Genomic DNA, 23045 nt, shown 5'->3' with positions numbered 1-23045 from the left:
AATAGGAGTCATAGTAAGGAAACGTAAATGACACTATGAACAGCTTTTTAAAAACTTAGAAAATATTAATCTATATTAACTTGGTAATATTTTGATGTCAGCCTTTGCTCTGAGTATGGGTTCTTTGATTGGAATTCTGTATCTTCCTTCCACAAACCACTCCTATAATGTATGGTTTACAAATTTCAGTTTCAGATTTTTTGAAAGTAGAGTAAGATCTTAGACATTTAAGATCTTAATTCTTAAGGCATTAAGTGTATAATGATACACTTTTTCATGATTTTTTTTCTCCAGCCTTCAGTCATCTTATCTGCCTCTAATTTGACAGTTGTTTTTATTGAGTCCAAAGCATTCCACCTAATTTTTGTACTAACACCTTTTGCATTATGTGTTTGTGTTTCATTGGTTTATGTAATATTTTATTAAATTATGTAATGGCAGTACTTTGTACATCTTGTATAAATAGGTTGGAGAACATGATTGACCCTTGTTAGTTATGCACACAAACCTGGGAGAAGAGTGCAACAGTGTGAGTTTCCTAAAAAGTGTAGTCTACCATCTTCAAGTATGCAGCTTGTGGTGGGCATGGTTCAGTGTATTTTACTATGGGGATGGACAGCATCACTTAGTCCAGTAAGTTGGTTAAATAGAAATCAGTTAAGAAAGCTTCTACTATACTTTGATGAGGTATTTCATGTGTAGCTGACAATTATACTATAGAAACAATTCCTACCCTTTGACTGCTTAGTCAGGAAGATAATGTTTAATAAACATATACAGTAATAGAGTAAAAGGTACTGTATCCTGTAGAGTGAATTCTTGAAAAATGTGGATAAATGGGAGGACCAATAGAGTAAATCAGGAATAGATTCCTAGAGGACATAGAGACCTTGAATTGAAAAAACAGAAAAATAGGGAATTCCCTGGAGGTCCAGTGGTTAGGACTTCACGCTTTCACTTCCGAGGGCACGGGTTCAATCCCTGGTCAGGGACCTAAGATCCCACAAGCCGTGGCCAAAAAAAAAAAAAAGGAAAAGAAAGAACAGAAAAATAGTTTGGATAGAAGGAAACTGTTTACCTAATTCTGATGAAGCTATGGGGAGAATATTGAACCTTTGTTTAAATCTCTTTGTTTAGGAGAAGGTATAGGAGATTTTAAGATTGATAACTTCCCATTAGCAACATGATAGAATGGCTGTAGGGACAGCATAAAATATTGTAGCCAGGTATTTTCCTGGACTGGATTCCAAAAAGGCAGTAACAAATTGGAGGTCTGATACATATTGTCTAACTGTAGCAACAAGGGACAAAAGATGGAAGGTGTAAATGGCTATCACTGAGAATCCACTTGTTTAAAATCTCTGGATTTAAAGAAGGAAAGTAATATAATAGTGGAAAATAGGTCACCAGAGCTAAAGGGGGCAATCAGTAATGAATAAGAATTTTCTTTTTAAGAAAACTCTTGTCAGCCTTTAAAAAAACTTCAAATCTTTTGACTCAGTTGTTTAATTTCTGGGAATCCTAAATAATATTAACAATAAATTTGGAAAAAGCTCTATGTACAAAATTTACTCCAAAAAATTGGAAATGAACAAGTTTTCATCTTGTAAGACTCATTAACTATGTAAAGTACTTAGCCTAGTGTCAGGTGCATAGTAAGTGTTTAATAAATGTTACTTATTAAGTTTGGTTTCTAAAGAAGAAAAGAGCAAAGTCAACTGATACTAGGTTAGAGTACCAGTGTTAATAGAAATTAAAAGAGCATCCTTATGCTAAACTCCCTTCTCTCAACCTTGATTTTTTCAAAACCCTGTGGTATCATTCTAGAATATTTTTCTGACAAAGGGCTTTTAGTAATTAGGGGGCTCCTCAAGGTGTCAGTTTTGTATAAGTAAAATCTAAAAATGGGCAATTTAATATTGCCGTATAGGCTCCCAAAATCAAGCCTAATAAATTATTTAATAAATAATTATTTTTGGGTATAGGTAGTATATGTATATGGCACAAAATTCAAAAAGATATACAAAGACGTACATTGACCGTTACCAGTTTGTTTCCTTCTAGAAGTATGCCATGTATATGCAAGTGTGTGAGAATATAAGTACTTGCTTTTACACAAATGGTAGCATACTTTACACATTGTTCTGCAATTTGCCTTTTGCATTTTTTGGGGGGGGGGAGCTCTTTCCATACCAGTATATAGCACCACCTTATTCTTTTTAATGGGTGCATATGTATGGGTTTACCCTAATTTAACAAGTCTCATTGACAGACACTGTGGTTGTTTCTAGTCGTTTGCTAGTACAGACTGATGCAGTGACTATCCAACATGCTATTTCAGAAGATGTGTTATTAATGTTGGGCTCTGGGTGCCTTATTTGTTGAAGTCTGTGCTTCATAAGGACTCTCTGTTAACAAAGATTTCCTCCTTGCCCTTAACTTTGGATGATGTTTATGGAGCGTCAAACCCAAATCCCTGGTGGATATAATGGAATTTTTTTTTTTTTTTTCTTTTTGGCCACCCCATGCGGCATGTGGGATCTTAGTTCCCTCACGAGGGATTGAACCCACGCCCCCTTCAGGGAAGCATGGAGTCTTAACCATTGGACCACCGGCGAAGTCCCTGGAAATTGTTAATAATAACATGGGAATTGTATAGTATTGCCAAACAGGCTTCTTCTAGGATATGAAGTATTTTGCATTATATGGATCTTCCTTAATTTAGGGGATGTGGGTAAGTGAGTAGTTTCAACATTTCTTTCAAGAGTACATCCTTGAATAAGGTAGCCAGAATAAAATGGACAGGAGGAGTAATGATGGGATATGTTAAGAGCATTCTAGAAATAATAGAAGATCCTCTAACCTTTCACTTTGCTTGGCATTGTGGTTTTGCTGAGTTTGATCAGTAAGAAAAATCCTTTGGGGAAAGAAGCCTCCAACTGAGCATTTTAATAGGGAGGAAGCTTAATTTTAGATTACATTACTAGTTTGGAATGAGACCTAGGATTGTTGCTAGGAGCAGAGGATAATGATAAAACATTTATAAAGAACAGCTTATAAGTTGTTTTCATGATACTTAATGATTCTCACAGCAAGCCTGTGAGTTACATATGACTGCTGTTTGCATTCGGCAGATGAGAAAACTGAGCATTGAAAAGGTTAAATTACTAGATATCCATAATCACACAGCTGATGAGTGACAGAGCAATCAACATTCTTACACCGTATCAACCATATCAACTATTTCCTTTTCTTGAAATTTACAATGAAAAGTTTACCATTTCATCAGGTATCACTGAGTTTTGCCACTTCAGGAAGAGTACCAGGGAATCAGCTCCAGCCCTCCTTTTTCTGTTATCCCTAAATTGACTACTTGGCATGTCCTTTTTTTTTTTCTGTGTAATACCTTAATATTTGGGCAGGTTAGTGGTGAAGTGAGAGGGTTAAAAATTGAGTAAAGAACTATACAGAGTGGAGATTTTTTTTTTTCCCAGCTTAAAAACAGTGTATAAAAAGGTGTGAAAGTCAGAAGTGTTCCAGTAATTGACCAGGACTGGGATCTCATGCAAGATCCTTGAGCCTTAAAATTGAAAAGGTGAGAGGAGGGGTAGAAACTATGTAGTACCTGAAAAAAAAATCTATTATATGACACTAGGAAAACTTGAAAATTAAGCAGTCAGTCGTTTGTTTTGGACTCTACCAGGGATCTGTTTAGTGTGAAATTCAGATATAACAATTTTTATTATTTTAACTCCAAGTCTTTCATTGAAGGTATGCAACTTTCTCTTACTCTCTTCCCAGTTTTGGAATGGTCTACTCCATAACATTTCCTTGGAGGTCCAAGATATTCTACTTTGCTGTGATTCTTGTATAATTTTAACGTAATTCTTTGTTCCTGACACGTGGGATTTAAAAGATAATGGAGGGTTGGAAATAATGTTTGTTGTATGACTACTCTATCAGGCTCTTTACATTTATTAACTCATAATCCTAGGGACACACCTTGAGTATTGTTATACCCATTTTATAGATGAGACTAACTGAGGCTAGCTATATCACACTGTAGTCTAGTTACGGAGTTAAGACATGCAATTACATAAATATAACTTGAAACAAGATAACTGTTTACAGTGTCAGAGCCACATTAGACGGTAAGAGTGGCCCGGTGAAGCAAAAAGTAGCATTTGCAGGACCACAGGCACACTACCACATGCCTGCTTCTACAAATGAACTTCCCATCGTGGCCACAGACTTGCGTGCCTAGCAGTGAAACCTTGGGGGTGAGCATCCACTAAGGATTCCTGTGTGTGGCGGGGAAGACGGGGGACTTTCCACGTGGAAAGCCGCACCGTCTCGCCCTGGGTGCTCTGCGGTTAAGGAAGTTGGTTGGGGGAGGGGGCTTGCCCTGCGGCTGCGTCCTACTCCCCGCGCCCTCCCCCTCCCAGCCTCTGCTGCCGCTAAACCCCGGAGAGCGGACCGCGCACGTCGAGATTCCTCGCCGGGCCTGGCAGAGGCTGCTGGGCATGCTCAGTGGGCAGGACCCGTTAGAGTGGCGAGTAAGGAAGCGTTGGCTCTTCTCCGGGTCTGCCTTCCCCGGTTCAGGCCCCGGCCCTGGGCTTTTGTGTGCGCGGAGCTGCAGCCGCCGTTGCCTCCCCGCGGGGCCGCCCGACCCCAGATGCCGTGTGGCCTGTCCGGTGTCCGCCGTTAACCTCGCCGCGCGGCCGGAGGAGGAGCGGGGCGGGGCGGGGCCGGCGGGCCGGCAGCCGGGCGGGCAGGAGGGCCCCGCCGGGGGTGGGGGTGGGTGCGGGGAGTCCCGCGGGGGGTGGGGGGAGGGGGCGGGCGCGGAGTCACGGGGGTGGGGTCACCGGCGGTGGCTCCGGGAGGCCGACCGGGAGGGGAGGGGGCCGTGGGGGTGGCTCGGCGGAACCAGCCCCGGCTGGGGAGCAGCGGCGACTCCGGGGGCCGGGGCCAGGGCTTTCCGGGCTTCGGTGAGGCCGCCGCGGGCCCCGTCTTCCGGCGGCCGCCCGAGTTTGTGGTGATTGTTGCCGCCGCCGCCACCGCCCCGGCTGCCATCTCCTCCTCCTCCCGGGCCGCCGCCTCCTCCTCTTCCTCCTCCTCCTGGGCCGGGCTGATCCCCTCCCCGCTGCCGCCTCCTCCTGGGCTGGGCCCGCGGTGTCTCGTCCCCTCGCGGAGCCGCTCCTGCCGCCGCCGCCGCCGCCTCCTCATTCATCCTCGTGCACCATAGGCGGCACAGGCACCAAGATGTCCAACCGAGTGGTCTGCCGGGAAGCCAGTCACGCCGGGAGCTGGTACACAGCCTCAGGTAGGGCCCCAGGCCGGCCGGCCCTTCCGCCGCCGCTGCCTGGCCCCGCGCCCGGCCGGCCGAGGTCGGCGGCCCGGCCCCGCGCGGCGGCGGGAGGGACGAGGTCGTTGACGGCCGCCGGCCGCGGACCGCGTGGGGAGGGAGCGGGCCGGAGGCTGGCCTCGCCGCCTTCCCACCCGGGCGGCATCCCGCCGGTCAGCCCGGGGTCGGCCGCCCTCACGCTCTGCCGGGAGTTGGGCGAGAGGGAGAGTTGCCGCCTCGGCAGCCTGCGCCCTCCCTCAGGACCAGGCTCGAGGAAAGAATGCGCTCCCCGACTTGTCGCCTCCTCCAGCTCCCGGGAAGCGGGCGGCCGGCCGCAGCCACCCCCCGCGGGGACGGTTCGCCCTGCGCCCGAGCCCTGCTTCCTCCGTGCGGAGCCGAGCGACCCTCCGCCCTCCGGCCGCGGGAGGGACGCGCCTTCCTCCTTTCCCCTCCCCTCCCGTCCCCTCCCCTCCCCTCCCGTCCCCTCCCCTCCCGTCTCCTCTCTTCGCCTCTCCCCCTCCACGACGCTCCGAGCGGCGCCCGCGACCCGGGGAGTTCTTAGTCTCCCGGGGTGCACACGGGCTCTGCTCGCCCGCCTCCTGCCAGGCAGTCTTCTCCCGCTCCCCTTGGCAGTTCAGAACGAGAGGCCGCATTTCCCCCTCACCTTTCAGGTGCTCAGCCGTCTTGAGAGGAGTGAAGGGTAGTACTTTTTGACATTGCCAGACCAGAGGCAGGGTCTGGGCATGTTAGGTCTGTGAGAGGAGGCCCCTTTCTGGGGTTTGCTGCTCTGTCTGTTGGGGGTAGGGTAGAAGTATTGCTAAGCAGAGGCTTGGGGTGGCCTCCTAGCTCTTTTGTCAGTGTTTTCATTGTTACTGTCATTCACGAAAGGGGCAGCTGGAGATGGCATCAGCACTTTTTCCTGAGCAGCCTCCCCAGTCTCCAGTCGCTTAACACCAAGCAGGTGCTGGAACTACCTAACGCGTTGGGTCAGGTTTTGAGCGAGTTTAGTTTTCTATCGACACTGTCCAAAAATACTTTAGAGCTCTTTAGGTCAGAGAGTGTAGGGACTTTCCCTTTAATAAAGCTCTTGTTAGAACGACTGTTTTATGGGATTATTTTCAGGAGTCACATTTCTGATAAGTTGACAAAATTCCACTGTGATTCCTGAATTTTCAGTCATTTGGTATTGGCTTATCAATACCTAGACCCAAATCTTTAGTGTGGGTCGGATCATGTTTCCCTTTGCAAATAGTTGGGTTGGATAGAGACATGGTTTGTGAGAAAACAAAGATTTGGAAGAAAATTCATTTCTCTGAGGTTGCTAAGCTCGCTCATTAAATACATGCACTTTACTGACTCACTGAAGATTTGCTGTGTTAAGAAGACACAAAGGATTTGCAAGCCTAACAGGTAGCTATAGTTTTACATTAAGCAGATGACTCTTAATGGTTATAGTGGCTTCCCTCATGGATCCAAAGTGCTTCATAAACATTTCATCAGTTCTCACAACCTTAGCGTGTCAGTTAAGCCTTTCTTGTTCAGCTTATGGGGATATGCCCAAGATTCTGTAGAAACCAGTGGCAGAACAGGAATGGGAGTCTCTGGCTCCTGGTTTTGTTCTCTAATCAATGCATTATTACTTTTAAATTTATCAATGAATAATCTTTTCAGGGTTGTGAGTCACTAAACTTTTTCTTCAATGTGTTTTGAAGAGTTAAAAAGTCACAGTTTTCATTTTCATGGCCATTTTTTGGTTAATTTATTTTGTTTTCTATACCTTTCAAAAATGTTTTAAACTTTTGCACTGAAAATATGGCCAGATGATTCTGGAGGAATTTTTATAGATTCTTGAACATTCTTTGCATAGTAAAATTAGGCATAGTTCACACTTCAGACTTGAAAAGACTTCTTCAGTAATCTCAAATATAAGAATTCTTTAATCCAGCCGAAAACATTCTGTGATTAAAACTATTTATCAGTAGTGAACTAAAATGGACAACTTTCTTAAAATTTTAAAATATATTCTTATTTCCCTAAATTCTGAATGAAATCAGTAATGCAGTTTTGGTAATGTGAATTGTCATGGAGAACCTTATTGTTAAAAAAAAAAAATTCAGACCATGTGTGGCGTGTGTGTGTGTGTGTGTGTGTGTGTGAGAGAGAGAGAGAGAGAGAGAGACTTTTAAACTTGAGTAATAATTAGGGTGAATTTAAAGCAATTTAGGAGAATTCTCTGGCGGTCCAGTGGTTAGGACTCTGTGCTTTCACTGCTGAGGGCGCGGGTTCAAATCCCTGGTCAGGGAAATGAGATCCCGCAAGCCATGCATCGCTGCCAAATTTAAAAGAAAAAAAAAGGCAATTTAGGTACAAAAGCTGATTTCATATTTTAAAAATGAATAAAAATATACGTAAGTAAATTTTGACTTGATCTAGTGACTTCTAGACCCCATTGTATCTAGACTGATAACTTTGACCATTGGAAAAATTTTACTTGTATTATTATTCTTCCCTTAAACTAGGCCTAAAAACATGTAGTAGGAGAGAGACAGATGTGCTTTTGGATTGTCATTCTGTAATTCTACAGCATTCAGATTGTGTCCATAGAATTAAAGTGCTCAATTACTGATAAAATGGTGAAATAACATTTGCTTCAGTTATATAGCTAGTTCAGAAAAAAAAAAAGTGTGTGTATACATATATGTGTTATATATCTACATACACACCTTCGTTTTTATTTACCCCTTGTTATATGCTAGATCCATTGATAAAAGTATCAAGTATTCCCTGCCCTCCAAGAAGATAATCTGAAGTGTAGTAACTCAAGACAGAAAATAAATATCAGATAAATTGAGGCAGTGCTTTTAGGAGTTTGGACGAGGGTGGAATCACTTCAAAGGATTTGAATTATGCTTTGAAGGAAGGGTATTTGAGTAGATTTGAAAAGGGAGAAAGTACATTGGGGAACACCACAAAGATACAGAGGCAGGTAAATGTAAGTAGGCCAATTTAATAAGAATGGAAGGTTCTCACGGGGTGTAGTTCAGGAGCCTGGTCTGAGCTAGAGTGTAGATGCCTGTGAATGCTATGCATCATAGGGATTTAACTTATGTAGTAGGTAATCAGGACCAGTGCAGAAGTTTCTGAGTAGGGGACTGATATGCAAGTAGCATTTTAGGAAAATTAATCTCATAGGAAGGTTAATCCTTGCTTCTTTATGGGTATACAGCAGGGATCAGCAAACTCACTATGTCCGCAGTCCAAATCCAGCCTGTGGCCTTTTTTTTTTTTTTTTTTTTTTTCGTGGTAAAGTCCACTAACAAAGAATGGTTTTTAATTTTTTAAAAAAATTTATTTACTTTATTTATTTTATTTTTGGCTGTGTTGGGTCTTCGCTGCTGCGAGTGGGCTTTCCCTAGTTGCGCTGAGCGGGCCTCTCATTGCGGTGGCTTCTCTTGTTGCGGAGCATGGGCTCCAGGCGCGCAGGCTTCAGTAGTTGTGGCACACGGACTTAGTTGCTCCATGGCACGTGAGATCTTCCCAGACCAGGGCTCGAACCCGTGTCCCCTGCATTGGCAGGCGGATTCTTAACCACTGTGCCACCAGGGAAGCCCGGTTTTTAATTTTTAAAGGGTTTAAAAAACAAACAAGAACCAAGAAGTGAAATAGAGTCTGTATGTGGCCTGTAAAGCCTAAAATATTTACTATTTATTTGGGCCTTTACAGAAAAAAATTGTCAACCCATAGTGTATATGTGTGGTTCTCAAAATGTGGTCTCTAGATCAGCAGCATAATGTGTCTGTACTCTGTATTTTTTCCGGATTTGCTATATCTTTCATTTCATTATTTCAGCCCTTATCATCTTCTGTCTGGACAGTTATAACTGCCTCCTAACCGTCCTTCTTTCTGCCAACTTTATTCCCTTTAAGTCCATCCTCTGCATTGCTCCCTGAATAATCTATCTGACCACATAATTTCTTTGCATAAATCTCACTGACCCATCTTTCCTGTTGGATAAGGTCTAAGTCTCTTCATGACTTGGCATCTTCCTATCTCTTTGGCCACTTCCCCCAACCCCATCCCAGTTCTCCCTTTTACTACGCTTCAGCAACCGTCTAGCAGCTGTTCATTGTTTCTTTAAATACACTGTGCTGTTTCTTATCACTGTGTTTTTAATCAGGCTGTTTCCTGTGTTGGAATGCACTTTGCCAGGATAACTCCTTCTCATCTTTTAAGGACTCAGGTGTTAACACCTCCTAGAAGCCTACCCTGATGCCTTAACTCCCCCTGGCTGTTTCTGATGTTCCTTTGTGTTCCCATAATATCCTGTGTGTATCTCTATATATTTACCTTGTTATCTGTGTATGTGGTCTTCTATAAGATTATGAGCTCCTAGAAGACAGGGACTATGTCTTACTAATTTTTTTGTACCCCAAGTTCTCAGCAAGCACAGGTTTTGTACATAATAGATATTTAATAAGTATCTGAACAAGTGAACATTAAAGGGCTTAGCATATAGTAGATATGGACAGAGATATTGACATTTAAATCCCTAAGAACATTGCTGGTGATATAGGACCATTGCTAGTTAAGTCTCTGAGCATAGTATAGGTGAAGAATCTTGGTGGTAGGAAAAGATTAGAAATCATGATTCACTCGTTGGGGACCTTATTTAATGTAAGATTTTTAAAGAAGTACGACATACATATAGAAAAGTATACAGCTAGATGAAGTTTCACAAAATAGGCATGTCATTGTAATTAGCACCCAGCTCAATAAACATCAGTAGTGGAATTCCCAACTCACACTGTATTCCTTGTATTCTAACACCATAGAAAAGTTTTGTCTGATTTTGAACTCTGTATAAGTGAAATCATATAGTATAACTTGTTTGAGCTTCTTTTGCTCAACATTACATTTATGAGATTAATCCATGTTATACTGTGGTTTGTTTATTCTTGTTGTTGTGTTCTATTCTGTGAATAAACCACAGTTTATCCATTCTACTGTTGATGGACATTTTTGTTATTTACAGTTTTGCTGCTTTGAACATTTTTGTACTCTTTTTCCTGATGAATGTATACATGCATTTTTGTTGGGTATGTACCTTAAGTGGAATTATTAGGTCATGGTTATGGCTATGGTATGTTCATTTTTAGTAGATTTTGCTTAAGTTTTGCCAAGTGGTTTTACAAACTTATACTCCCACCAGAAGTATATGAGAGAATTCCAGTTGTTCCACATGTTTGCCAACACTTGGTATTGTCAGTCTTTTTATTTTTAGTTTTTCTTGAAGGGTGTGTAGTGGTATTGCATTGTAGTTTTGATTTTATTTTCCGACGACTAATGAAGTTGAGCACCTTTTCATATTAGGGGCCCCATGTTTATTAGTCATTTGGACTTCTGCTTTTGTGAAGTGTCTGTTAAGTCTTTAGCCCTTTTTATACTAGAGTATTTACTTTTTTCATATTGATTTGTAGTTCTTTGTATATTCTGGATATAGTCTTTTTAGGTATATGTATTGCAGATATCTTCTACTCGGTAGCTTTTTCAGGATCTTGGTATCTTGGTGAGTCAAAGTTCTTAATTTTAAAGAAGTCCAGTTTATCAGCTGGTTAGTGTTCTTCTGTTTCCATTTATGAAATCTCTACCTACCTCAGTGTCATGAAGTTAACTTTCCTATGTTTTCTTTTAAAAGCTTTATTTTTTCACCTTTCGTATTAAGATCAATAATTCATCTGGTTGATAGCTGTATCTGTATGGTTGTGGTACATTACATAAATTTATTTTGAAATAAATGTTCATATAGAAAAAGTATAAATGGGTGTACAAAATGGGTGTACACTTTGATGAATATCCACAAATATACTCTGTGTAACTATCCCCTAGCTCAAGAAATAGAATGTTTTCACCATCTCAGAGGGATATATCACATTTTAATGTTTTCTGAAATTGGTATGTTTTATATCTTAAGTGTATATTTAATGTGGGAGGTTCCCCCCCCACCCCCCTCCCGGAAAGTGGTTGTTATACCTTATAATTACTAGTGTCATAGAAGTGAGGAAATATATCAAAGTCTAATGATTTCATAAAGCATTCTTGAACTGTTTGTATGGTATATATCTTAATAGCAGTTTTATTTTTTAAGTTGTTTTAATTCTTTCTGTCATATTTCTAAATATATTTAATAAAATTATATCAGGGTTCTATAATTGGAAAACCACAACTTTTTTTTTTTGGCATGTACCTTGAGTTCTAGAGTGTCAAAATATATCTTGGTGTGTGAGAAATTAAAAAACTGACAAAAATATTCTTTGAAGAGAAAATACTATATAGTATTTAGTTTTGAAATGAACTTTTTTAGGTTACTAAATATGGTTTTCTGTATGATGATCTTTGCGTCTCATCCTATTATTTAACCTTGGAGAAAGGCAAGAAGGAAAGAACAAATTTAATAGGTAAACTGTTGAGATTATTGCTTGATTACCTCTTTCTCACTTTCCTTCTTATCCTTTCACATGCAATTTCCAAGTCAAAAATCATCTTCCCTACCTCCATAGTGTAGTTTATATTATCTACTTTTGGGTTTTTGTCCATTTTAAGGAAGGTCAAGACAACAAATAAAAATGTCATTTGTTAAGTGTATTCTGTAGTTACATTACATATATGTCTATATAACCTCTAATCTTCAAAAGGCTGCTACAAGGTTGGTATTTTCTCCATTTATGGATGTGGAAACAATGACTCAGGGAGGTTGAGTAACTTGCTTAAGGTATAGTAAGTAAGTGGAAGAGCCAGTCTGACTCCAAAACTAGAGTTAAATGTTAGGGGCAGGGAGGTATGATGAGATATGCTGCCCCAAACACTGAACTTTTCTGTTCCATTCAGGTTTTTCCCAAACTAAAATATAGACATTTAACTGACACTTATGTATCATTTATGATTTATAAAGCATTTTCTCATACATTTTTGACTTTCACAATAATCTTATGATTAGGTGCAGGATAGGTAAGGCAGGCAGGTCTTTAATCCATCCCCACCTTGCTATTTTACTGATGAGAAACTAAGACTTGAAGGAGGCTAAATTGTCTGAGTCATACTACTGGTAAATGGTAGAGCTAGAATTTGAACCTAGGACTTGTAGCTGAAGCCTAGTGTTCTTTCTATTTATAGTGATGCCAGATAAGTAAGAAGTTGAACTATTTGGAATCAGTAAGCACCTCTTTAATTGTCAGGTTAAATATATTATAAAATAATAAAAGCATAACTAAAAGCACTTAAGAATATTGAATATTATTCATATGGTATAAATAGACAAAGAATTGGTGTATTTTAATTACTCTAGTCCTAGGATTTGAATTGGGCCTAACAAAACTTGATACTTCTGCAGAGGCTTTATTTAACTTTCAATCATTCAGTATTGGACAAACTCAGTTCTGTGTGAAAGGTACTGCTCTAGGGACTAGGTGCATAGCAGGAGATGAAAACAAAAAAATCTCTAGAGTTTATATTCTAGTTGGGGGAGACAGACTATAAATATGGTAAGTAAGTAGAATACATAGTATGGTAGAGGAAAATGCTATGGAGAATTATAAAGCAAATAAAGCAGAGCTGGTGCATAAGGAATGTTAAAGAATGGGAGAAATTTATTTATTTTTATTAAAAAAAATATTTATTTGTTTAATTATTTATTTGGCTGCACCGGGTCTTAGTTGTGGCATGTGGGACCTTCGTTGCGGCATGTGGGACCTTCGTTGCGGCATGCAGGATCTTCAGTTGCAGCATACGGGGTCTTCATTTGCAGCATGCGAACTCTTAGTTGCGGCATGTGGGATCTAGTTCCCTGACCAGGGATTGAACCCGGGCCCCCTGCATTGGGAGCGCGGAGTCTTAGCCACTGGACCACCAGGGAAGTCCCCAAGAATGGGAGAAATTTTAAATGGCAAGGACAGGGTAGACGTCACTGAACTGACATTTGAGTGAAGACTTGAAGTAGGTGAAAGAACAAGCCTTGCATTCTAGATAATTTTAGGGGTTAGGGGCTAGATAGTTTTAGGTCGAGGGTACAGCAAGTTTAAAGATCCTGTGGCTAGAGCAGGCCTGGAGTATTTGAGGAATGCAAGAAGGTTATTGCAACTGGAATGAAGTGACATGGGGCAGAGTAGTTCGACATGAGGTTAAGAGGAAAATAAATAGCTGGAGCAGAGGCACAAAGGTGTTGTGGTCAGATGACATTAGGTCTGGAAGACCATTGTAAGGACCTTTACTTGAGTGAGATAGCCATTGGAAAGATTTGAGCAGTTGGTGACATGATCTTTTATAGTTTAGACTTACTAGAACCACTTGACTGCCATGTTCAGAGTAGACTACAGTTGGGGAGTGGGGAAGGCAGTGGCAAGGGCTGAACCAACAGTTAAGAGGAAAGTAGCAATCCAAGTTACAGATGATGGCTTGGATTGAGTAATAGCTGTGGAAGTGGGTAAGAAGTGGTTCATTACTGGGTATATTTTGAAGGTAGAGTCGAAAGGATTTGCTGATATACTTGGAGTGGAGTGTGAGAGAAAGAGAGGAGTCATGGATATTTCTTAAGGTTTATCCCTGAGATTGGAATAATGAAGTTGAAATTATCTGAGAAAGGGAAGACTTAAGAGAAACAGGTTTGGAGGGGGAAGGTTAGGAGCTCAATTTTGGTTTGTTAAGTTTGAGATGTTTACTATATAGTTAAGTGGATACATGAGTCTGGAGTTTAGGGGAGAGGCCTAGGGTGGAGCTTTAAAATTGGGAATTATCATTATGTAGATGACATTTAAAGCCAAGTGTCTGGATGAAATCACCATAGGAATCAGAGTAGCCAGAAAAAAGAGGTTTGTGAGTGAGCCTTGGAACATTTCCAACTTGAAGAGGTTGAAGAGGTGAGGGATATTATGTGAGGAAGATAGATTAAGCTTCTCATGAGGAAGAGAATGAGATGTCCTGGGAGCCAAGTAGGGAAAATGCTTTAAGGCATCTCAACACAATTTATGTAGATTTTTCTGGGCTTTTTTTCTTTGACAAACACATTTAATCTGGTCTAAGCCACTCTGGTCTTAGCCATCTCTTATGCTGCTGCCAGAGCTTCCTAACTGGTTGCCTAGTTTCCATTCTGTTCTTTACACAGCAGCCTGAGAGCTCTTTTAAAAATGTAAATAAGATAATATTCTTTTCTCAAAATCCTATCATACTTAAAATCACACTTAAAAATCCTTGCCAAGGCTTAAAAGGTTTTATATGCTTTGACCTCTGCTTAACTTTCTGATTTCATCTTCTACCACTTGTCCTTTACCTTATGTTGTTCCAGCCATTCTGGCCCCCTTGCTGTTCCCCAAATATGTCAAGCTTATTCCTGCCTTAGGACGTTGGTGTGCACTTCATAACACTGATTAATCCTGGATTGGTAGTCAAGGAAAAGGTATATTTATTGACTCCCTTATTTCCTTAGTCACAACCAGGAGGAGAATTAGGGAGAGATGTTGAGAATGAATGGGATAGGTTTTCCCAAAGTGTTCTGAGAAACAGTAGTCCCTGGAGATGCCTTTGCAGAAAGGGTTTATGGTCAAATAAGTTTAGGAAATGTTGCATCTGTTTTTCTCCCTTGGGCCCAGACAACTAACAAGAGACTTGTTTTATGGCTTATTACATGGTCTGTCTTGGTGAGTGTTCTGTGTCTGTTTGAAAATAATGTATGTTTTCTGTCGTTGTGGGGTAGATTGCTCTCTAAATGTTAATTAGGTTAAATTGGGTTATTTAAATCTCTACATTCCTATTGATTTTCCTTTTTTTCCTGTCAGTTCCTGAGAGCAGTGTTGAAATTTCCAACTGTAATTCTGGATTTGTCTATTTTTTCTTTTAGTTTTGTTGATTTGTTGTTTCAAGTTTTTTGAATTTCTGTTATTTGATATACCTGTTAGGGATTATATTTTGTTGATGAATTGACTATCACAGTGTATGTTCTTCTTTATATCTGGTAATATTTTTTTGCTCTGAAGTGTTCCTTGTTTTGTATTATTGAAGCCAATCCAGTTTTCTCATGGTTAATATTTATATGGTATATTCTTTTCCATATGTGTCAGGGTCACCAAGACCACCTTCAGGTTTGATGATTTGTTAGAAGGATCAAAGCTGTTATACTTACAGACGGGGTTTATTACAGAGAAAGAATACAGGTTAAAATGAGGAAAAGGTGCATACAGTACAGTGGAGTGCAGGAGAGACCAAGTGTGAGAGTCCAGTTGTCCTCTCAGTGACGCGTGACAACAAGTGTGCAGTATTGCCAACCAGGGAAGCTCAGCTAGGCCTTGGTATCCAGGGTTTTTATTGGGGGCTGGTCATGTAGGCATGGAGCAAGCTTGTGACTGACCTTAGCTACTCAGTCTCCAGCCCTCCTCTCTCCTGCAGAGGTCACACTGATACAGTGTGGCCCAGGGTAGCAGGAGAACAAAAAGAGGAGTTCACCATAAATCACATTGTAGCATAAACTATCTGGCAAGGCCCCAGCTATACAAAGACACTTAAAAAAATTGTGGTAGACTATATATAACAAAATTTACTGTTTTACCAATTTCTAAGTGTACACTTCTCTGGCATGAGTACATTTGTATTATTTATTGGGGTGGCCAAAAAGTTCATTTGGGTTTTTTCTGTAAGATGTTACAGAATGAACTTTTAGGCCAATCCAATATGACCGTCTCCAGCATCCATCTCTAGAATGTTTTCATCTGTTCCAACTGAAACTTTGTATCCATTAAACACTTAACTCCCCACTGACTCCTTCCTCCAGCTTTGGCAACCACTCTTCTCCTTTCTTTATGGTTTTGCCTATCTTAGGTACCTCATTTAGGTGGATTCATACAATATTTGTCCTTTTATGTCTGGCTTATTTCACTTAGCATGTTTTCAGAGTTCATTTATGTTGTAGCATGTATCAGAATTCCTTTTTAAAGCTGAATAATATCCATTGTATGATATACCATAGTTTGTTTATTCATTTATCTGTTGATAGACATTTGGGTTGTTTCTACCTTTTGACTTTTGTGAATAATAGTGCTATGAATGTTGGTGTACAAGTATCCGCTTGAGTCTTGCTTTCCGTTCTTTTGGATATCTATCTAAGAGTATAATTGCTGGGTCATATAGTAATTCTGTGTTTCACTTTTTGAGAAACCACCAAACTGATTGCCACAGTAGTTGCACCATTTTACATTCCTACCACCAATGCTTGGGGGTTCCATTTTTTTCGCAGCCTTGACAACACTTGTTATTTTCCCTTTTTTGGATGATCATCCTAATGAGTGTGAATTTGTATTGTTATGGTTTTGATTTGTATTTCTCTAATGACTAATTATGTTGAACACCTTTTCATGTGTTTATTGGCCATTTGTATATCATCTTTGGAGACGTGTGTTTTCAGGTCCTTTGCCTATTTTTGAAAGCACAGGTTCCTAACCACTGGACCGTCAGGGAATTCCCACTACCATACTGTTTGATTTCTGTAGCTTTTTTACTCCATTTTTGAAAGGTAGTTTGGTAGGTATTGAATTCAGTGGGTATGTTGACATTACTTCTTTTAGCATTTTATAAATGTTCTGTTGTATTTTGGCTCGCACAGATTCTGAGAATTCTGTGATTTTTAAATATTTGTTCCTCTGAATATAGGGTGTCTTTTTTCCTCTAGTTGCTTTAAGATTTTAAAAAATTATTAACATTTTCCTGCTAGTCTATTATCATGTGCCTTTGAATAATTTTCTTTGAATTTAATCCTGTTTGGAATTTGTCAAGTTTCTCAGATGTGTGGGTTGTAGTTTGCAGCAAATTTGGAAAAGCAGTCATCATTATCATCTCAGATATTTTTCTTTTTCACTTCCTTTGTTTTCTAGACTCCAAATAAAAAAAAGTATGTTAGATATCTTAATATTGTCCCACAGTTCACTGAGAATTATTCTTTTCCTTTTTTTCCTCTCTGCTTCCTTTTGGATAATTTCTTTTGCTTTATATTCAGGTTCATTGATTTTTTTCTTGTGCAGTATCTAATTTTGCTTTTAATTCTGTCAATGACATCTTTTAAGTATAAAAGAATTAAAATAACTGCTGATTTCATGGTTTTACCTGAATCTTTTCTTTTTTTTTGCCGCATTGTGTGGCTTGCGGGATCTCAGTTCCCCGACCAGGGATTGGAACCAGACCACGGCAGTGAAAGCGCCAAATCCTAACCACTAGACCACCAGGGAACTCCTAATATTTTCTTTATAATTACTTTATTCATTACTATTTTTTTTCAGATGATGGAGTTATTTATAGGTTTAAAAAAACATTTCCCTCTTGTGTTTTAGAAATGAGATACTTATTCTTCTGGCATGAGTATTTAGTTGCTAGTGATACTGTTTTGCCTCGGAGCTGAAAAATAGAGTAAAATTTTTTGTTTTTCTGAGATCAGAGCAACATAAAAATTGAAAATACATTTGAATTATGGCTTAATATTGGTTTAGGATTATGTTGTTTAAAGTAAATTATAAATTAAAAAATTTTCAATACATTTGTATGTTTTAAAAATTAAAGATATTCATTGAGAAGTCTCATTCCTGTACCCTTCTGTGTATTCCATATTCCCCTTCCCTTATAGGTATTTGCTTTTATCGGTTTCTTGAGTGCCTGGTGTTTCTTTATGCATATACAAGCACGTATGGACACGTCATCATTTTCTCCCTCTTTTCAGCAAATGGAAGCTGAAGTGTAATAAATGCCAATATCTCATATTTTGTCTTATCCTTTGCCTTTTTGTACTTAACAAATTTAACAATTGAAGATCTTTTCATATTACAACAGAGAGTTATTATTCTACCTATGATAACTCCTTTTTTTCTCAGTGTTTATTCTGGTTCTTCAAAGGAAGATAGTTATGATGCATTCAGTAAGGTTATCCAGAGGTGAATAGCTAAATAAAGTATCATCAGATCTCCAGCAGTTGTTTTCAAACTTTTCAGTCTCAGAATTCCTTTATACTTTTCAAAATTACTGATAACCTCAAAGAACTTTTGTTTATGTGGATTATGTCTATTAATACCTATCAAATTAGAAACTAAAACTGAGAAACGTTATAAGTATTTACTTTTAATTCATTTAAAGTAACAGTAATAAACCCATTCTATATTAATAACATAAGCAGCATTTAAAAATTTTTTTTATTGGAGTATAGTTGATCTACAGTGTTGTGTTAGTTTCTGCTGTACAGCCAAGTGAATCAGTTATACATATACATGTATCAACTCTTGTTTTTAGATTCTTTCCCCAGATAGGTCATTACAGAGTATTGAGAAGAGTTCCCTGTGCTATACTGTAGGTCCTTATTAGTTATCTATTTTATATATAGTAGTGTGTATATGTCAATCCCAATCTCCCAATTTATCCCTCCCCCCCATAAGTAGAATTTTAATGAAAATAACTTTATTTTCCAAAACAGGGAATATATAAGAGATTAGCTTTTACAAAAATTATTTATTTATTTAGGCCACATTGTGCGGCATGCAGGATCCTAGTTCCCTGACCAGGGATCGGACCCGTGCCCCCTGCAATGGAAGCGCGGAGTCTTAACCACTGGACCGCCAGGGAAGTCCAGCTTTTTTTAAAAATTGAATTGTAGTTGATTTACAATGTTGTGCTAGTTTCAGGTGTAAGGAGATTGGCATTTATTAACATTTTTGCAAATATATTTAATGTCTAGCTTAATAGTAAACAGCTGGATTCTCATATCTGTAGCTGTATTCACTGTCTTGTGATATGTTATTTTACTTGAAGCATATGAGGAAATTCTGGTCTCATACAGATATGTAATTAGAAAAGGGCAGAGTATTTTAATAGACCTTTCAGATAATTGTGGATATTCTTCTTTGATGCCATATGAAAACTCAAGTGGTAGTTTCTTACTTTTTAAACTTTTACTGACATATAGTTTACATACAGTAAGTTACACATTTTTAATATACCTGTGAAGCTATCAATGAAATCAGGATGGTGTACTCCTAAAGGCAGTTTCGGAAAGATTTAATTGCAATGTGGAATTTGAAATCATAGCAATGAAATGAAGTTTTCATTAAGATCAGTTGGTCTGTCCTCCACTTTGAATGTTTCTTTTATCCATGCAGGATTTCTTAACCCCATGCATTAATCATCTGGAAAATATTTGTTCCTCGGGTTATGCAGATCTTCCGAATGTTTACACATTTCATTATTCATTGTCAAAGAATCACATTTGTTAATTTCACATTCTCATCAGAAAAGTCTTTTTGACGTAGGAAGCTTTTAAGTCCGCACTGGTAGAAATGAGTTTGCAAAATTCTATTTTCTCAAAGCTTGAATTTTGTAGTTAGCAATAGAGATTGACAGTTGTTTTCCTTGACGTTATAGGCTCACTGTTGATTTTCTTTTTTTAAAAATATTTATTTATTTTCTTTATCTTTTTGGCTGCATCGGGTCTTGCAGCACACAAAATCTTCGTTGAGGCACGCGGGATCTTTTTGTTGCGCTGCACGGGTTCTTTGTTGCTGCGCGTGGGCTTCTCTAGTTGTGGCGCGTGGGCTGCAGGGTGCCTGGGCTCTGTGGTTTTGTGGCATGTGACCTCAGTAGTTGTGGCGCGCAGGCTTAGTTGCCCTGCAGCATGTGGGATCTTAGTTCCCTGACCAGGGATAGAACCTGCATCCCCTGCAATGGAAGGCGGATTCTTTACCACTGGACCTCTAGGGAAGTCCCTAGGCTCACTTGATTTTCAAGGAAATATTTGCTAAATACCCAAGATTAAGTAACCATCATATTTGTCTATCAGTCGTTCTTTCAAGAAAAATGACGTTCTATAGAAAAGTGGCTAGTTCAGCTTGCAATGCAGTCGTGTAAGTGCCTGAGACAACCATTATACTTCCCATTTCAACACACAGAATATTAAAAAGTGTGTACTCAAGGGTTGAGATTTTATAAAATGTGTTAAATTTATAGCTACAGCTACATCAAAGACATTCTTGAATGAAACTGGGTTTTTTTTTTCTTTTTTAAGTAGAGTGTGGTGAGTGTGTAGTGGCGAAGAATGTAATGACTACTAGTATAGTGTGCTGGTACTGCTAAGATACCAACGTTTTTACCTACCGTTACTTTTGAGCCATCAATAAATGCCAATGAGTGAAATGCAATGAGTGCCAATACAGTGAAAGAAGCAAATAATGTTTTTAGTATTTTGAAAATGGTTTTGACCTGATGGACCTTCTGAAAGGGTCTTGGGGATTCCAGGAATCTGCACGTTACTTTGAGAACCTCTGGTTTGTAGAATTCTTACTTCTTCCTTGGCAATTATAATTAACAATCCTCCCCCCGCCCCCCGCCAAGAACTCTTTATTGTAGTGGTTATCAATCTTAATGTCTCTCTACACGAACACACACACACACACACAACCCAGTACACCCTATGCCATGTTACATACTCCTTCTACTAATTACAGTGGCTCGAGGGAAATGGGGAGATGTAATTTATAAGTCATAAGTGGTTTTGATAAACTTCCTCCCTCACCTCTGTTTCTCAAAAGCGTGGTGAGGGACTATCATAAACCTTTTGAATTAGATTTGCTGATAAGTGGGGCCCAGGTGTCTTCATTTTTACCACACTGTTTTGAGTCTTTAGGAAGAAAACTGGGTTGCTCAAAGTAGAAGATGACATCACCATTATCAGTTTTGTTTTTACTGTTCAGAGTGGAAGGTGACATCACCACTATCATCTTTGTATTTCTAGCACCGAGAGAAGTGTCTGGCACAGAGCAGGAGCTCACTAAATGCTTTATGAGTGATTGAATCACCAATCTGACTAGGTTATTATGGTATTTGTCTGACACCAACTTGCCAAATATATGATGACAAAGTTAGCCTTAAATTATGTATTTCATTACATTTTGTAGTGTGCTTACTTTACAAGTATATTTCTTTATTTATTTAAAAAAATTTTAAATTAATTAATTTATTTTTTGCTGCGTTGGGTCTTCGTTGCTGTGCACGGGCTTTCTCTAGTTGTGGCAAGCGGGGGCTACTCTTCGTTGCGGTGTGCGGGCTTCTCATTGCGGTGGCTTCTCTTGTTGTGGAGCACGGGCTCTAGGCGCACGGGCTTCAGTAGTTGCAGCATGCGGGCTCAGTAGTTGTGGCTCGCAGCCTCTAGAGCGCAGGCTCAGTAGTTGTGGTGCACGGGCTTAGTTGCTCCATGGCATGTGGGATCTTCCTGGACGAGGGCTCGAACCCGTGTCCCCTGCATTGGCAGGCGGATTCTTAACCACCGCGCCACCAGAGAAGGCCTACAAGTATATTTTAGAACTTAAAAATATTTAAGTCAGATAATGTGGCTGTACTGCTTAATGATTGCTGCTTCAGTGGTTTCCTCTTGTGTGTTATGCTTCTGAGTTTAGATAACCTAACATGATTTGGCTTATGCCTGCCTATCCTACCTCATCTTTTGTCAGTCTCTGCCTTGTTCACTATATTTTAGGATTCATGAAACTGGTCATTCCTTTTTCCTCCTGGTTCCTTTAATATGTTAAGCTCCTTACCTTAGGACCATTGTACTTGCTGTTCTTTCTTCCTAGAAGTCTCTTCCCCCAGCTCTTTTCTTGCCTCTTTCTTCTTATTCTTCAGGTCTCAATTCAGTTGTCACATGCTTTTGAGGCGCCTTTCCTGTCTTTGTTTTTACTCCCTTTACTGCACATAAAGTGTCAATGAAATAGTCTGTTTATTTCTTTCATAGCGTTTATCACAATTTGAAGTTACTTTATTTGTTTACTTATCTACTGTCTGCCTCCCTCCTCTAGAATATATGCTCCATGAGAACATAGATCTGCCTATCTTGTTTATTGTTGTCTCCACAGTACCAGAAACAGTCTTGGCATGTAATAGGCATTTTATAAGATTTATTGAATAAACAGTTGAATGAATGAAAAGAATGTATGGAAGAAAATTATTTGATCACACAACAAATAACTTTAACTTAATGAATAAAGGTAATGGTTATATTTATTAATAATTAAGGACTTTACATGAATAACTTTGTTCTACTAGTTATTAAGTATCACAGATTATGGTTTCTGGTTTACAAAATTGCCTGTGGAATAGACATTTCTCTTTATAAGTAAGTGTGATTTAAACAGTTGTTAAAACTAATATAAGAGGGAGCAACAGTAATTTCTGATGTAAAATAAGTATGTAAATAAAATAAAGCCATTGCTATTTATAACCAAGAAGTCATTTTGGATTAAGTATATTAGGTAAATTACCGCTTTCAGCATTATAGCTTTTATTTTAGGGATTTGGAAATAGAAAAGTACATGGCATATCTTTTTTCCCCCAGCTTTATTGAGATATAATATTTTTAAAATATTTTTTTACTTATGCTGCACTGGGTCTTAGTTGTGGCACTTGGGATCTTTGTTGCGGCATGTGGGATCTTTTAGTTGCGACATGAAGGCTTAGTTGCGGTATGCAAACTCTTAGTTGTGGCATGCATGCGAGATCTAGTTCCCCGACCAGAGATCGAACCCAGGCCCCCTGCATTGGGAGTGCAGAGTCTTACCCACTGGACCACCAGGGAAGTCCCTTGAGATATAATTGACATATAACATCGTGTAAGGTTAAGGTGTACAGCGTGATGATTTGA

General features: G+C 39.5%; 1 protein-coding gene across 4 annotated transcripts in view; it reads left to right on the top strand.

Annotated features, from left to right (window-relative positions):
* The first annotated feature begins 4438 nt into the window (after positions 1 to 4438).
* Positions 4439 to 23045, top strand: part of MEMO1 (mediator of cell motility 1) — a 132476-nt gene continuing 113869 nt past the window's right edge. For 2 of the 4 annotated variants that reach the window (XR_009703718.1, XM_061210535.1), the window contains exon 1: positions 5165 to 5323. Coding sequence is in view for 3 of the 4 variants with exons in the window: in XM_061210535.1 (XP_061066518.1) it covers positions 5263 to 5323 (61 nt within the window). In the remaining variant the exon portion in view is untranslated. Of the gene's footprint in view, positions 4557 to 5000; positions 5324 to 23045 lie in introns of those variants that run through there. The other 2 variants (XM_061210538.1, XM_061210537.1) reach the window with 2 other exon arrangements.

Source organism: Eubalaena glacialis, chromosome 14, assembly GCF_028564815.1.
Source record: "Eubalaena glacialis isolate mEubGla1 chromosome 14, mEubGla1.1.hap2.+ XY, whole genome shotgun sequence".
Classification (NCBI taxonomy): Eukaryota; Metazoa; Chordata; class Mammalia; order Artiodactyla; family Balaenidae; genus Eubalaena; species Eubalaena glacialis.
This window is presented reverse-complemented; position numbering and strand designations above follow the sequence as displayed.